The following is a 15,358-nucleotide window of genomic DNA, read 5'->3' as shown; positions in this document are numbered from 1 at the left end:
GACAGAGCATCCACATGGTGTAAGCTACTGAAGAAGGATGTATGAGACAGACTTACATTAAATCATTAGACACTTTATATGGTTCATGTTCACAAGGGAGAAAATCGCTAAAAAGGAAAGCAGGTAAGTAGAAACATAAGCTGATTTTTGCTGTTTATCAAATCTACCTCCCAGAATGTTTCCTTAAGCTAAGAAGAAATCTACCGTATCACACAGCTCAGGATGCTATATATACATAAGATATTACACACTATAAAATTTCAGGTTTCTAAGCAGTCTTATACAATTTAAACTTGAGTAAAATTTGTATTTAAAAAAGACCTTATTGGATTACCTTCAGTAAACGGAGGTCATTTCAACAGCCCATTAGCATTTTTAGCAACAGTTAAAAAAAATAAGTAAAAAGAGTCTCCAAACATGTAACCTATTACTTTAAGCCTAGATAATTATCTGCTTATTTCAATAAACCAACTCTCTAGTTTTAATCCACTTCTACTGGCCTTATATTTGCCCTTTAAAAAAAGGAAGCAATAATTTTTACTTCTATATAGTTTCTCAAGTAAGGGGATTAGTTAGGTTTCAAACCATAGCACACAGTTAATGAGAGGGTCATTTAAGAATTATGTAGGAGTTGAGCAGAAGTCATTTAGGAAAGTTCGTAAGGAATGAACTTCTTTGATGAGTTATATTTAAATTGCCCAGGCAATAGTGAAGTGTATCTTTACTCACCCCTGTGGAGCTGTTCCTTTGTTGCCATTTTCTGCTACTAATTCTCCTAAACAACTAATATTCCTCAGTTCTCTAGCCAGTATTTTCTCCCTGGTGTTAATTTCATTATATGAGGTTTACTCTAAGCAGACACAAATGGTACTTCTTTAAAAAAAAAAAAAAAGAAAAAAACCTGAAAGTTCCTGCTGATTCAACACTGGACTACATGAAAAGAAAGGAATCAATTCTGCTAATAATAAACATTTGTAAGCAGTTGACATCCCAGACAAACTTGCATTAAAAATACAATGCACTCCAATGATCAAAAGCAAAATGAGTAGAGAATACACTGCAAACATTTTTCCATAATTATTTTTCCTCCTTTCCTCCTCATTTTCCATAGCATGCTGCAGATCATATTGTAAGTGTTAAATAGAGTTGGTCACTGGTGTTCAACCTATGGCCAACTTATACCTTCAAATGATATTTCATTGAGGTTTAAACCAATGCTGAAGACAGGATTTAGTGTAAAAGATGTTAAACTTTTCTCTTTTAATGACAAAAAATTTATAGTTATGAGGGTGTTCAGTATGCAGCTTTCAGCCTACCTGTTCTTCTTGTGACATTCCATTCAAGGCACAAAAGATTATAAACAGTGGATGGGACAGAATATTTTGAAGTAAGAATTTTAAGGTTCCACAATACCTTCCTAGTTTAAGCATACCAAAAGACAGAGAAAAAAGACTAGATAAACCACCCCCAAAATGAAATGCTTAAAGTCATCTGAAATTCCCTGCAGTTATTTTTTAATTATTTAAATTTCCATTTTGTTGGCTTTAATGTAATTATAGATTTGATGCTTGTGATTCATGTGATTTCTTATTAAATATTGTGTTAAATATTTCAGGTCAACAAATATTACTAATTGTGTTCATCTTTGCAAAAAAAAAATCTGTTTTATTTGGGTCAACCAAGTAACTTATGTTTGACTAGAGTGTAATCTTGAAAGGTTAAGCTGTAAATTTAAACAATGGATTAAGTGCAATGTACTGGAAAACTCTTCATTCAATAATTATCTAATAGGGCTCCTAGGCATCTCCAACCCAAATGACTGTATTTCCTTTCTCAACTTCAGTGATCTCACAGTTTAACTTATTGAGTCGTCCGTCTAGGATAAAGAGAGAGTCCTTGGAAGGTGTCATCAGGTATTGACCAAACAAGCCACTGTCCTGGATTTGCCTGTTCTTCTGGTTCCAAGGCCATTCTTCTGCCTTGAGTGGTTCCTTAAGACTTTTGATCATCTTAACCTTCCCAGAGGAGAGCTCCACAAAGAGCACATCAGTCTGTGTGCTTGAACTACCATAGATGTTGTATTGGTGGGCTTCAGTAAAGGATGGCTGAAATGCCAGATCAGATATGTGCAGATTTGTGTGAATATCAAAAGCCTCCTGTATCTCTCCTCGGATGGTAATGTACTGGACCCTTACAAGACCTCCCACATCATTAATGCTGACAAGATAGTGCCCATCTGGAGAGACATACGGAGTGCCTGTCACATCGCTATTGAATCCAATGACTGAGTCGGTTACACCATCCACCATAAGCTGTGGGGGAATTGCCCCAGTGCTGTCAGGTCTGCAGCCAACAAAGTAGTAACCTCCCAAGTGCGTATATGCCAATGATTGAGGAATGCACTTATAGTCCACCAAGTTAATTGTCTTGATGTATGACATGGTTTCAAGATCAATTTTTTGTAGTGCAGCTTCATCTTTGTGAAGAATAAATCCAAACCTGAAAAGATGAAAACCAAAGTTAGACACGAAACTCTGTAGTTTGTGGGCAGGTGGGAAGGGCCATCACAAGTCCACACATTAATTGTCAGGCTATGCAGTAATTTGTGTCATTATCATTTTAGAATTAAACTTTTAAATGTCCCCACCCTCTTCCTTTTTCTAGGTTATTCCTTCATTACAGCCAAACAATTGTAAATCATGGTGTAGAAAACAAAATAATTGAAAGCAATATATCTAGTTAATTGGAACAACAAATTTTACTTTTACCATACCGGGGAAAAAAATAAACATCATGTGTGTCTTTAATCCTGATATTGAACAAGCTTGGTTTACTGCTACTGAAGTCTGCAGAATAAAATACTTGAATATATAGCTATTTCACATACTTCATTTCCTTCTTGTCTCATGACCATCAGAAAAAATGTGACATTCGTCTCTACTTAGACAACTATCCACTACTTTCTCATTTTATAGGTAGTCTTAAACTTCTATTTATAAGATTTTAAGATTACTTTGATTGGAGCACGTGAGTGACTCAGTCAGTTAAGGGTCCGACTTCAGCTCAGGTCATGATCTCTTGGTTCATAGGTTCGAGCCCCACATTGGGCTCTGTGCTGACAGCTCAGAGCCTGGAGCCTGTCTTCAGATTCTGTATCTCCCTCCCTCTCTGACCCTCTCCTGATCACACTGTCTCTCCCTCTCTCTCAAAAAATAAATAAAATATTTAAAAATTTTAAAAAGATTACTTTGATTTATTACTTTTATGATTTTAACACTTATTTTAAGTTTTAAATACAAGTTACAGTTTTCAACCATGCTTACATTGTTATTGTTTTCAGTGGTATACCTGAGTTATCTTATACTGAACAATGATGAAACTTAAAGATTTATGATATTTTCTATCAAAGTTCATTTAAAAGTAAATATTTCTTATTTGTTTTGCTTCCCTCTTTAATTACTATAGTAATTTTCAAAGCATTTGTCTGGAATACTAACTAGAAATTCTTTAAGTCTGAGTGACAAATCTAAATATATTTTGAAACTGAGGCCCATAAGACCAGTGGGTTCTTATAAAAAAAAGAAGTTAAATAAGGTAATATTAGATGGGGACTGCTATACAAAGTTATATCCAAAATGGATACTGGCCAATAAAATTCTGAAGGACTATACTTTTTGTCATTAATGTTGATTAAAACACATCCTAGTATTTTCAAAAGCTCCATAAATATAAAAACCAGGCATCTATTGTTACATTGAATGTGCTCATAAATGAAAAAATAAAAATAAGATCATTTGTGACAATGTAAAACAAACAAAAATCTCTAATGATAACCACTTACCACTTATGTCACCTGTGAACATCATTTCAATATGCTAATTCTTAGTCAAAATTTATTTATGTAAAAATGACCATTTCCATACATAGATATTTTGCATTTGGGGTAATACTTCCTTGAAATTTCAAATATAAGCACATGCCAGCTCAAAAATATAGATAAACTCATCTTTTTTTAAAATATTTTTATTTATTTCTAGGAGAGAGAGAGAGAGAGACAGCGTGAGCAGGGGAGGGTCAGAGAGAGAGGGAGACACAGACTCTGAAACAGGCTCCAGGCTCTGTGCTGGCAGTCAGCACAGAGCCCGACGCGGGGCTCGAACCCACGAACCGCGAGATCATGACCTAAGCGAATCGGACGCTTAACCGACTAAGCCACCCAGGCGCCCCTAAATAAACTCATCTTTGATATCTTAGAGAAAATAAGATGTATGTTCTCAAAAATCAGTTCTGTCTTGTAACTGTAGAAAACAGCAAGTGCATAAGCACAAATACTTGACTGAAATGGATATAAAGCTATAACTGCTTCTATGTTCTCATATAAAGTTGGGAAACTATATCTAATTCTAGCTATATTTAAACATTTGTGAAGAGACTATCTTTAGAGAGATTACAACTCCATCTGTACAAAAAAAAAAAAAAACTACAATGGTCCTTTAAAAAAAAGTTTTAAATATTTATTGAACATCTACTAAATATAAGGTGCTAGGAATATATTGTAGATCAGCATATCTGTCCCAGCTTTTAATGAGTCTAGGAATCTGAGTAATAAAAATTGACAACTTAGTGATTCATGTTTAATTATAGCATTCTGCTACACTATGACTTAATTTAGTAATTACCACTTTTTCTATTTACATGAGATGGAATAAAAGAATCATTTTGAAAATAAATTTCTGGTGTATTTCAGAATGACATTCACCATTTCTGGCTTATTTCCTGGATCCACTTTTTTGCTGTGTCCTTAATAAATGTGTTTGTGTCATTTCAGTAAACACAGCTCATACCATACCTATTTAGGATAAAGTTTTAGTTTTAATTATAATGATATGAAGAAGCATTCATATTATTAAAAACCACTTCTTAGTGTTTCCATTAAAATATTAATAACCTAGTAAGGCTCTTAAATACTATCTGAATATTAAAGCATACAAAAAAAAAAAAAACAAAAACCCTTAACTGAAAGTGGAGTCCCATTGTTTTGTGTCAACATCAAAAACACCATAAAATCCGATATAACAGTCTCTACTCTCCTACTTGGCTTAATAAATAATTAACTTTGATTATTGTAAAGGGATATTTTTCCATTAACAGATAATCATTAAGGATATGCAAGTGTGTATATGATTGTATGTGCTATTATTTATGAAATTTTGAATAATAATGGAATATATTGTCTTTTTTAATGTTATGTGCTGTACATGTGCACAGAGAAAAAAGCAGTGACACATACATTTAATAAAAGCAAGAAGCCAATCAAGTTTTGGCATTTCAGCTCCTCTCTTAACCTTGAGTCTTCCAGTCCTTTTGGGCCATCGTTTTTGAATGCTAATGAAGAAGAATGAGACAAGCTCTAACTACTCATGAACTATTTTAACTCTAATACTAAAGAATGCACTCAAGTTTTCTGTGATACAATCCAGCCTCTTTTGGAGGTAATTAAAATTTTAAAAAATGGTCCGGTTAAAAATGCAAAAGCTCTATGTGGGGTGATAAAATTACATCTATTTTGGCATCCATGCTGCATGCTCCTTTAGGACTGGAGATCTAGCTACATAAGCAGATGCATGAGAATGCTTTCAATTTTTCACCACTGATTTATTGGGTAGGAAGTGGTGTCTCTAATTCAAAATTTCCCTCTAGTACAGATTGATATTCAAAAATCTCCCACTGTTCATTAGTCTGTGATTAATATTTACGAGGCTCTCAACTTTCATGCCTGCTTAGTATAATAAAATCCTGCACAGTACTAGGCCTAACATAGTTTGTCTAATATTTGTCAGAATATGTATGGGAAGTTCCAGACTGTAAGAAATGAGAGTTAAAACTTTCTCTTGGAATCACTTCTTTTACTAGGAAATTAATAAAGCTAGGAAAGTGTGCCCTCCCAGCACGGCATTGTGTGGACTTTTTGTAGGAGTAGGTGAGGAGAATTAGGGCCCCATTTTTCTTTCCCAAATTATTTTTTTCTCAAGTGTAATCAATCTACTTCATTATAAAGGTTTTTAAAGAGTTCAACTTTAATTACTGCTTTTATTTACTTTAAGGTGAGGTCCTGAACTGACTCATACAAGAGAACTTGTTTTGGATGACGTAAAGCTTTTCAGTCTCATGATCCAGTTTTTCAAGGTAATAGATAGGTCACTTTACGTAAAGTTCTCAACTGCCACGAGTTTCAATGTCTTCATTAGCAGAAAGAGGATAAAAGCACTACCTTGCTTTGAGGATAAAAGTGAAATGTATGTTTCTTACTAGGCAAACAGTACATCCTCAAAAAATAGAACTTGCTTATGCTTTATACTGCAACTAACCTCATTTTCCCATTATCAGTCTAATAGGATATTTCCTATGGGACAGCAGATTAGTATAATTCATAAATGGGAAAATAAACAAATTATCAATTTTTCTGTATAGCCAGTAGTCCCAGTTTTTAAAGATTTTTTAAAAATTTGTTTTGAAGCGGGGGGAAGAGAGAGGGAGTGGGGAAGGGGAAAGAGGGGGAGAGAGAGATCTCACAAACTGTAAGATCATGACCTGAGCTGAAATCAAGAGTCAGACACTTAACTGACTGAGCCACCCAAGCACCCCGTCTTCTCCGTTTTTAAAATAAGCATGTCATGTTACTCATATGTGGCAAGAGTTTTCTACTGTGAATACAGCATATATCACACTGAAATTCACATTTCTTTTCTTGTTCTCACTTGTGCCAACAGGATCTATGGCTGGTACACACCTCACCCAATCATCTAGTCTCTCACATTGTTAGGAACAAAGGCATTCTAGCTCACTTCTTTGCTTGGAGGTGCTGCTTCAGTTCTCAGTGAGGGCCTGGAGCATTGAGCCATGGTGTGCTGGGTGATTTTGATGTCTGCATAGATGATGGGATTTGAAACAGATACCTGTCTGACACAAGAAGTTTCACTAAAAGTAAAGAAAATTTTGTGGCCAATTTTAGGACACGGATGTCTAAAGACACAGAGAACTGTAGTCAGAATTTATGCAAGAGCCTTGCAAGGGAGGTTATTCCGAAGAGAGGGGGAAAGAACAAATAGTTAAAGGAAAACATGGTTGAAATACCACGAAGCCTAATAAAGAGCCACTTAGAGACTTTCACAGCGCACAAGACCAGGCTGCACTTTTTGCATTTGTGTAATGTTTGATTTCCCCAAATGTCTCACTCAGTTCCCAAATGAGTCTGATCACACAGGATCTCACAGAGCAATTTTCCAATTATTGTCACCCCCACATCTACCATGTTATTCTGCCCCTATTCTGCTTTCTAAGATACTACTGAAGGAATTTCATAATCGCAGTTAATAACTTGTATTACTTTTCATGGTTGGTGCCAAGAATGTTAACAGTCCAAAGCTTAGAGTGAAAGAACCTCATAAGATTTGCAGAATAACAAGTATGTTATCTCCTGAGTCTTAATATAATACCACTGTTTCCCCAAAGTCCTCATAGATTCTCACCTGAAAGCTCACCTTACTGCTGAGTTTTAGTATTTAGCCAGTGAGATCAACCACCATATTACAAGCTGGGAAATGTCTCCGATGCTCCTTCTCCATTCCTACATGACTTCACTCCTCATACCCTATCATCTACACCTCCCTAATTTTTAAAACAAATATTTCTATGTATATCAATGGATGCAAAGAGGAACTTGTAAGTATAGATTGGGTGTATTTGGACAACAGATTAGGCAGACACTCTATCCTGTTATAAAAACATCACTGACGTTTATTACTGATGTCTCAGTAATAGAAACCATGTTCGTTGAGATAAAATTCTGGAACAGAGTCATTTCAACAGCCCTAGGAATTAGTTGTATTGAGAAAAAACATCCAAAACATATTATCATAATTAGTGCTTCATAATACTATTGGGCAGGATTACTAGTACCTTGTTTTTCTAATTGGATAATAAGCATCTTGGTTTTTTTTCCAATTGAAAGGTAAGAGATGCTGAACAGGTAATAAGAAATGAAAATTATAACCTCCTCTCTGTGTAATTAATATATAAACTCACACATACAATGTTCTGTTGAAATGACATCTTCCATTGTGTTATAGCTGACAGAGAGTTTTCATGGATGCAAAGCATAAATCTGACATGAGACATCATTCACTAGTTTATGAATTCCTTTATATTTAGTTGTTTTCTATTATCCCAGACTGACCCTTGTAAGAAAAGATTGAATGCTGTTCCTATTCAAGTACCAGAGGATTTAGTTTTTATCTGAACTTCATATAAATAGCTCAGTAAAACATACCTGTTCATAAAGTGGTCACATTCATATTCAGGAGATAGGAAGCACAGAGAAATAGAATTGACACATTTAGTAAAGGTTTATAACTAGAGCAAGGACAGTTTCTGAATAGACCTAATGCTTAGATGTGTTTGAGAAATGATGCTACTTTGAAGTTTTCTGTTTTCAAAACATAAGTTCGAAAAGCTAAAATGAACCACAGGATGCCTCCTACCTGCCTTTTGTAAGTATATTATAGAAATTCTATATTAAAGATTTTAACATTACTTCCCGTACTTCACTTTTAGAAGTTTTTTCTTTAAAAAGTAGAATGTATTTTTGAATACTAAATTCCCTATTTTCTTCCTCTCTGGTATCCTATTGTTCTGATCTGTAGTAAGTTTGATTCTTCTAGGCCAAATCAAAGCATATATGCATAATTTAATTTTAGTATATTCAGGATATCTAATTGCTTGACAGAATTAATACAGTGCCTAAAGGTCTATCACTTCTAGTGGCCAGAACATTAGATAGATAGATAGATGATAGATGATAGATAGATAGATAAACAGATTTATTAAAAATTCTGTGCACACCATATATACAACAGACATATATTCAAAAGCCAAAGTCCTCCATCTCTTTTTGAAGAGCCTAATAGCTTAGGGGGAAAAAAACGAAACAAATAAACAAAAGAAAAGCAAAAACAAGAAAACACCCTGACACCTGTGCTTTCAGATGCCATCTTAAAAGATTGGTTGCTCTTCTTAACTTGGTTTCGGAAAAACATGAAAATATTAAAACAGGAGCCTCTTGGATCTTACTCATTTTTCTGATAAGGTTGTGTTTTATGCAGAAGCTGACAAATGGAGTAGGGATGTCAGAGTGGAAATGGAGTTAGTAATTAGAAGAAAGAAATTGTGAATATAGAGGTGGAAATACAAAAGAAAGGTAAAACAAAGGCTAAAGAAAAGTCTATTAATAAAAAAAATACTAATGAAGTTTCCATTGCAAACCTCCAAGAAATAAATAATAGTAGAAACTAGACCTGTCATGAGTTGGGTTCTAGATAATGTGTGACCAAATTCAATACTATTCACAACCTGGTATGTTCAGCACACTTTGTACAACCTCATAAAGAAAATGGAGAAAAAAATAAATGATTCCTATCCTTAAGGTAATTACAGTCAAGTAGTGGGGTGCTTGTAATTGTATGCCCTGACTTTCAAAAAGTGTTTAGGGAGCCTCTTCAAAGATGAGAGAAGGGATGGATATAGTTATATCCGTGTTTCAGCTACTAATTTACATTTCTGTTATGGTAGGCTTTCACTTGAAGAGAGGGTTTATATTAGTCTGGATCCCAGAAGGAAAGGAATAAATTTCAATTAGAATAAATCAAGGAGGGTGTAATAAAGAGTCTGTTTACAGTGAAGTAGAAATTGGTCACAAGGGACAGTGCAGTAATATGGCAGGAGTAATAATAAGGTTGTTGTCATTACTGTATCTCAGAAGGAAAGAGTTATGAAGAGAGGTGCATCTTGTGAGGATTTGTTACCTTTGATCTAAAGAAACAGTTGATTATGTACTAAATGGCAGGAGAATAGGGAGTGATAGAGTAGGGTGGATTCTATATTCTGGTCTTATGTTTCTTCTTCATTCAATCTCCAGTTAAGCTTTTCATTGGCCAAACCAGCCAGAAGCCATATTATGCAGCCTTCTGGAATAGAAAGCAAGATAGTGGAGGGTAGAGTGTGTACCTGGGGATAGAAATGCAAAACAGCAGCTACAGATTTCCTTGGCCAAAGAAACTAGAAAAAAAAAAAAATGAATTCTAGTGCATATACAGAGATACATTAAGTGAGGATTATGACATATACATTTAGTCTCTTTTTTTAAAAATGTTTATTTATTTTTGAGAGAGAGACAGAGCACAAGCAGGGAAGGGGCAGAGAGAGAGAGGGAGACCCAGATTCCAAAGCAAGTTTCAGGCTTTTAGCTGTCAGCACAGAGCCCAATGTGGGGCTCAAACCCATGAACTGTGAGATCATAACCTGCGCCGAAGTCAGACACTTTACTGAATGAGCCACCCACGTGCCCCTATATTTAGTTTCTAATTGGGATAATTGACAATTGATAAAGAAACAATGTGTAACTTTCCAAGCTGGAAAAAGAAACATTTTTTTTGTCTATTTATTTATTTTGAGAGAGAGAGAGAAAAAGCGAGCACAGGGGTCACAGAGAGAGGGAGAGAATCCCAAGCAGGCTCCATGCTCAGACCAGAGCTGGACCTAGACTATATAGCAGGACCTCAGCAGATATAAGATGCTAAAGAGTTGGATGCTTACCTGTCTAAGCCACTCAGATGCTGGGGAGAAGGAACATTCTTGATTTTTTTCCCACCTAAAATAAATGCTTCTTTAGCTAGCACACTTTTACTTCTGGTAAAGCTTTAGAAAATGTCTCTTACCTTTTGTTATTGGTAAAACATTTTTAATAATTGTTGTATATTAAGTGTCTGTGTTCCCCTCACCTCACCAAACTCATGTATTAAAGCACTGATCCCCATTGTTTTTGAAAGTGGAACCTTTTGGAAGAAATTAGATAATGAGGGTGAGCTTTCATGGATTAGATTCGTGCCCTTATAAGAAGAGTCCCAAGAGAGATGATTTTCACTATTTCTGGCACGTGAGGAGAAGATGATGGCAGTCTACAAACTAGGAAAAGGTCTCTCCCCAGAACCCAAACATGTTGACATCCTGATCTCTGATGTCCTCATCTCCAGAACTGTGATAAATTTCTGTTGCTTAAGCCTGCCAGTCTGTGATATTTTGTTAAAGCAGCCTGAATTGACTAAAGCAAAACTAGTAGCAGAGAGGTGCTGCTACAACAAATTTCTTGAAGTATGGCTGAAGCACTGGAACTGGGTACGGCATAGAGCCTTGAAGGGTTTTGAGGTGCATGCTAGAAAAAGCCAATACGTAGGGACCGCTAAAGGCATTACTGATGAGGGCTCAGAAATAAAAGAGGAGGGATTGAGAGAAAGCCTTCATCTTCTTAGAGAATACATAAATAATCATGAACAAAATGGAGAAATAGGCCACCATGATGAGGTTTCAGATGATAACAAGGGATATATTATTGGGAAACTGGAAGGAAGGCATTTCCTTACTGTAAAGTGACAGAGAATTTAATTAAACTGCGGTCATGTTTTAGTGTTTTGTGGAAAGTAGAACTTGAGAATGATGAAATTGAATATTCAGCTGAGATTTATAAGCCAAGTGTTGAAGGAGTGATTTGGTTTCTCCTGATACCTATAGTAAAATAAGAACAGAAATGCATGAATTAAAGGAAGAATTGTTAAGCAAAAAGGACCCAAAACATAAAGATTTGGAAAAATTTTAGCCTGTCTATAATACTTAAAATAAAAGGGGCGGGGGATGCTTGTTCAGAAAAGATCAGTAAAGGTGTGGAAGACCAGCCACTTAATAAGGAGATTAGCATGGTGTGAACCATAGAACTAATCAGCCACCCCAGCAGGGAGTCTGCCAGTGTGAACTGAAAGGGATGGAGAAAGGATGGAATGAAGGAAGGCCATTGGACACAGCTATTTATCTGTGAACATGTATTATTCTTCAAGATAAAGGGAAAAAAAAAATGACTCCAAGGTGATTCACTGATCATCAGGGCTACAGTCTTAGTTTGAAAGAGATGAAATATCACCCAGAGGCTTGGGGGGTGCCACCCTCACCTTACAGGGCTGTAGGGACATGGCCACCACTGCAGTGAATCTGAAAGTCGAACATCAAGTCAAAGGGGATTATTCTCAAGCCTTAAAATTTCACACAGTTTTGCTTTCCTAAATTTTAGACTTGTTTGAGTCTCATCACCACTTTCTTCTGTTTTATTTCTGCAATATGGAGCAGAATGTCTATTCTATGCCAGCCCCAACATTTTATTTTGGAAGCACATAACATATTTGATTTCATAGGTTCACAGTTAGAGGACAATTTTGCCTCAGTGTGAATCAAAGTCTTTCCCATGTCTAATTTAGATGACATTTAGCTAAGACTTTGGACTTTGGACTTTAGAATTGATGCCAGAACAAATTAAGACCTTTGGGACTACTGGAATAAGATGCATGCATTTTGCCATGTAAGAAGACATGAATTTGAGAAACCAGGGGTGGAATGCTCTGACTGATATTGTGTCCCCCACACCTCAAATTCTTATGTGGAAGGCCTAATCCTCAATGTGACGTTATTTGGAGGTGGAACTTTGGGGAGGAAATTAGGTCATCAGGGTAGAACCCTCCTGAATGGGAATGGTCCCCTTAACAGAAGAGACATGGAGATATGATCTCTCTCACTGTCAGCCATGGGAGGACACAGCTTAAGGCTGCTATCTGCAAACCAGGAAGAAGGTTCCCACCAGAACTTGAGCGTGTTGGCAGCCTGATATCTGACTTCCCAACCTCTAGAACTGTGAGAAATAAACTTCTGTTGTTTAAGCCACCCAGTCCATGGTGCTTTGTTAAATTAGCAGAACTAAGTTAGAAATCTGTGGTAAAAGTTATGCACATGATTAATATCAGTGGTTGTATTATTATTTCCCCATTACTTTTATGTTTTTGTTAGGTAAAGCTGCATGAGTAATTTGTGTTTAACAGCCTACAAGTTTGTAAAATATGTTTAGAAATGTATCTGTGGTAATTTTTAAAATTTTCTTGATTTATATGTATGTTCTCAGGTATGCAAGAGCAAGGGAAAGGGGAGAAGTTTGTTTTATTTTGTTTTGCTTGTGGTTTTTATTCATATAAATGACAATGTAGTATATATCTCACATGGTGTATTTTGTTCTTTCAACACTACATTTTAAAGATACATTCATGTTGCTCTGTGCATAGTTATTATTCTGCTTTATAGTCACTCATAGGAAATCTATAGTAAGATCCACCATATTTTACTTAATCACTTCCTTGGTAATATGTGCACTCATGTCGGTTGGTGGGTTAGCTTAGCAAGAAAGCCTGAGACAGGTGAGCCTTCTTCTCTCCATGTGGTTTTCTAGGCTTCAAAGATGTTCACAAGACTTCCATCAAAGGTAAATGCAACATTCTAAGAGGGAAAGCTCCTGTCAAGTCTTTGCTTCACTTGTGTTTGCTTATGTTCCTGGACATAGAGAAATAACATGCATAGGGGCAATGTGCAAGGGGACTCACCAAAACCATTGATACTGGGAGACAGGGTTAACTGGAGATCATTATTATAAAAATTTATCACATAAGGTAGTGACTCAACGGTTTTTATTCTTTTCCTTTAATTTTTTTAATGTTTAGTTATTTTTGAGAGAGGGAGAGAGACAGAGCATGAGAAGGGGAGGGGCAGAGAGAGAGGGAGACACAGATTCTGAAGCAGGCTCTAGGCTTTGAGCTGTCAACACAGAGCCCAACGCAAGGCTCAAACTCATGGACGTAAGCCACTCAGGCACCCCTCAACTTTTTAAAAAAACTTCTTAAGATAATTTACTATTAGCACTATTTTATTAAATAGTCCATGATTTCCCATTGATTTGGAATTTCACTTGTTGGCCTATATGCATTCAGTCTTTGTCTGAATGTTCTATTTCTTTCATCAGTCTTTCTCTTTCCTCATAGATACTTTTTACACTATTTTATGAGCCTATATAATATGTATAAATATCCAGAAGAATGGATCTAACATTTTTTTTTTCTTGAAACTTATTGGCTTTTTGAGTGTGTGTGTGTGTGTGTGTATGTGTGTGTGTGTGTGTATGTGTGGTGTTCCATAAACTTTTCAGTTTATCAGACTAGAGCATAATTAGAACTTTTATCTTGTGGGGCACCTGGGGAGCTCAGGGGGTCAAACATCTGACTTCAGCTCAGGTCATGATCTCACAATTCTCTTGAGTTGGAGCCCCGCCTCAGGCTCTATGCTGACAGGGTGGCCTGCTTGGGATTCTCTCTTTGCCATTCTTCCCCTACCCTTTTCCTCCTACACAATCTCTCTCTCTCTCTCTCTCAAAATACATAAATAAAGTAAAAAATTAAAATGTTGCTATGTCAGGGGAATATTAATTTATGTATTGAGTTTTAACATTTTAAAAATAATATGATCTGTATTTATATTCATTTGATTCATTTTTAATTGCTGTATCAAGAAAAAATAATTCCTCCTTGGGTATATGCACAGATATTTTACCTTTTACTTCTAAATATTAATGGATTCTTTTTTCCATTATATCTCCTGATTGGTTTTGTTCGCATGCATAAAGTTATTAATTTCTGATTTAATTCTGTGCCTCTTATAATTTTAAATTATTTTATTTTAGGTTTTCAGCCAATATTCTAGTGTTATTTATATTCAGTCATATCATTTTTAAACATGGATAATTTTACCTAGTCTTTTCTAACCAAATTAAATCTTCATTTTTATCATTGTGATGGCTAGTACTTTCCTCTTATTTTTAAAATATATTATTTCGAAATCGACCTCTATCTAATGGCATTTCAGCAATACACAAGAATATGGATGGAAAGAATAAAAGTTTCAGAAGCAGTCATATGTGAAAGTTAAGTTTATAATAATAATAGTAATTGTTTATCAAATCTGTAGAGAAGATATAGGCACATTATATGTTGAGATAATCAGCTATCTAATAAAAAGTGTATGCATAACTCATTTTCTACATAAAACAATACCTAGATAGGTGAAAGAATTGAAATTACAATAATATTAAAATAGTATTAAAAGATCAGTATTAAATAACAGTATTATAGCAGCATTAAATGCATCAACAATATAAATATTGGGGAAGATAATACCTTTTAAAGTAAGACCCCACATTTTTGAAGTCTAAAAGTGAAGCTTGATACAGGTGATTATATTTTTAAAATGAACAATGATTAAAGCAATCCATAAAATGTGCGAAATATAAAAGAATTCAATATTCTGACTATATAATGAATTACTAAAATCAAAAAAGCAGAAGGTTAAAAAGAAAAATTAGCCAACAAATAGCTATTCCTCACATGAG

General features: G+C 35.3%; 1 protein-coding gene across 3 annotated transcripts in view; it reads right to left on the bottom strand.

Annotated features, from left to right (window-relative positions):
• Positions 1 to 1,572: 1,572 nt before the first annotated feature.
• The window catches only part of FSTL5 (follistatin like 5), a 663,363-nt gene continuing 649,577 nt past the window's right edge, over positions 1,573 to 15,358 (bottom strand). For all 3 annotated transcript variants that reach the window (XM_077752758.1, XM_077752759.1, XM_077752760.1), the window contains one exon: positions 1,573 to 2,499. In XM_077752758.1, the coding sequence (XP_077608884.1) occupies positions 1,797 to 2,499 (703 nt within the window). In that variant the 3' untranslated portion in view covers positions 1,573 to 1,796. The remainder of the gene's footprint in view (positions 2,500 to 15,358) is intronic.

This window comes from Crocuta crocuta, unplaced genomic scaffold, assembly GCF_008692635.1.
Source record: "Crocuta crocuta isolate KB4526 unplaced genomic scaffold, BGI_CrCroc_1.0 scaffold346, whole genome shotgun sequence".
NCBI lineage: Eukaryota > Metazoa > Chordata > Mammalia > Carnivora > Hyaenidae > Crocuta > Crocuta crocuta.
The sequence above is the reverse complement of the archived record's forward strand: the minus strand, read 5'-3'. Positions and strand labels throughout refer to the sequence as shown.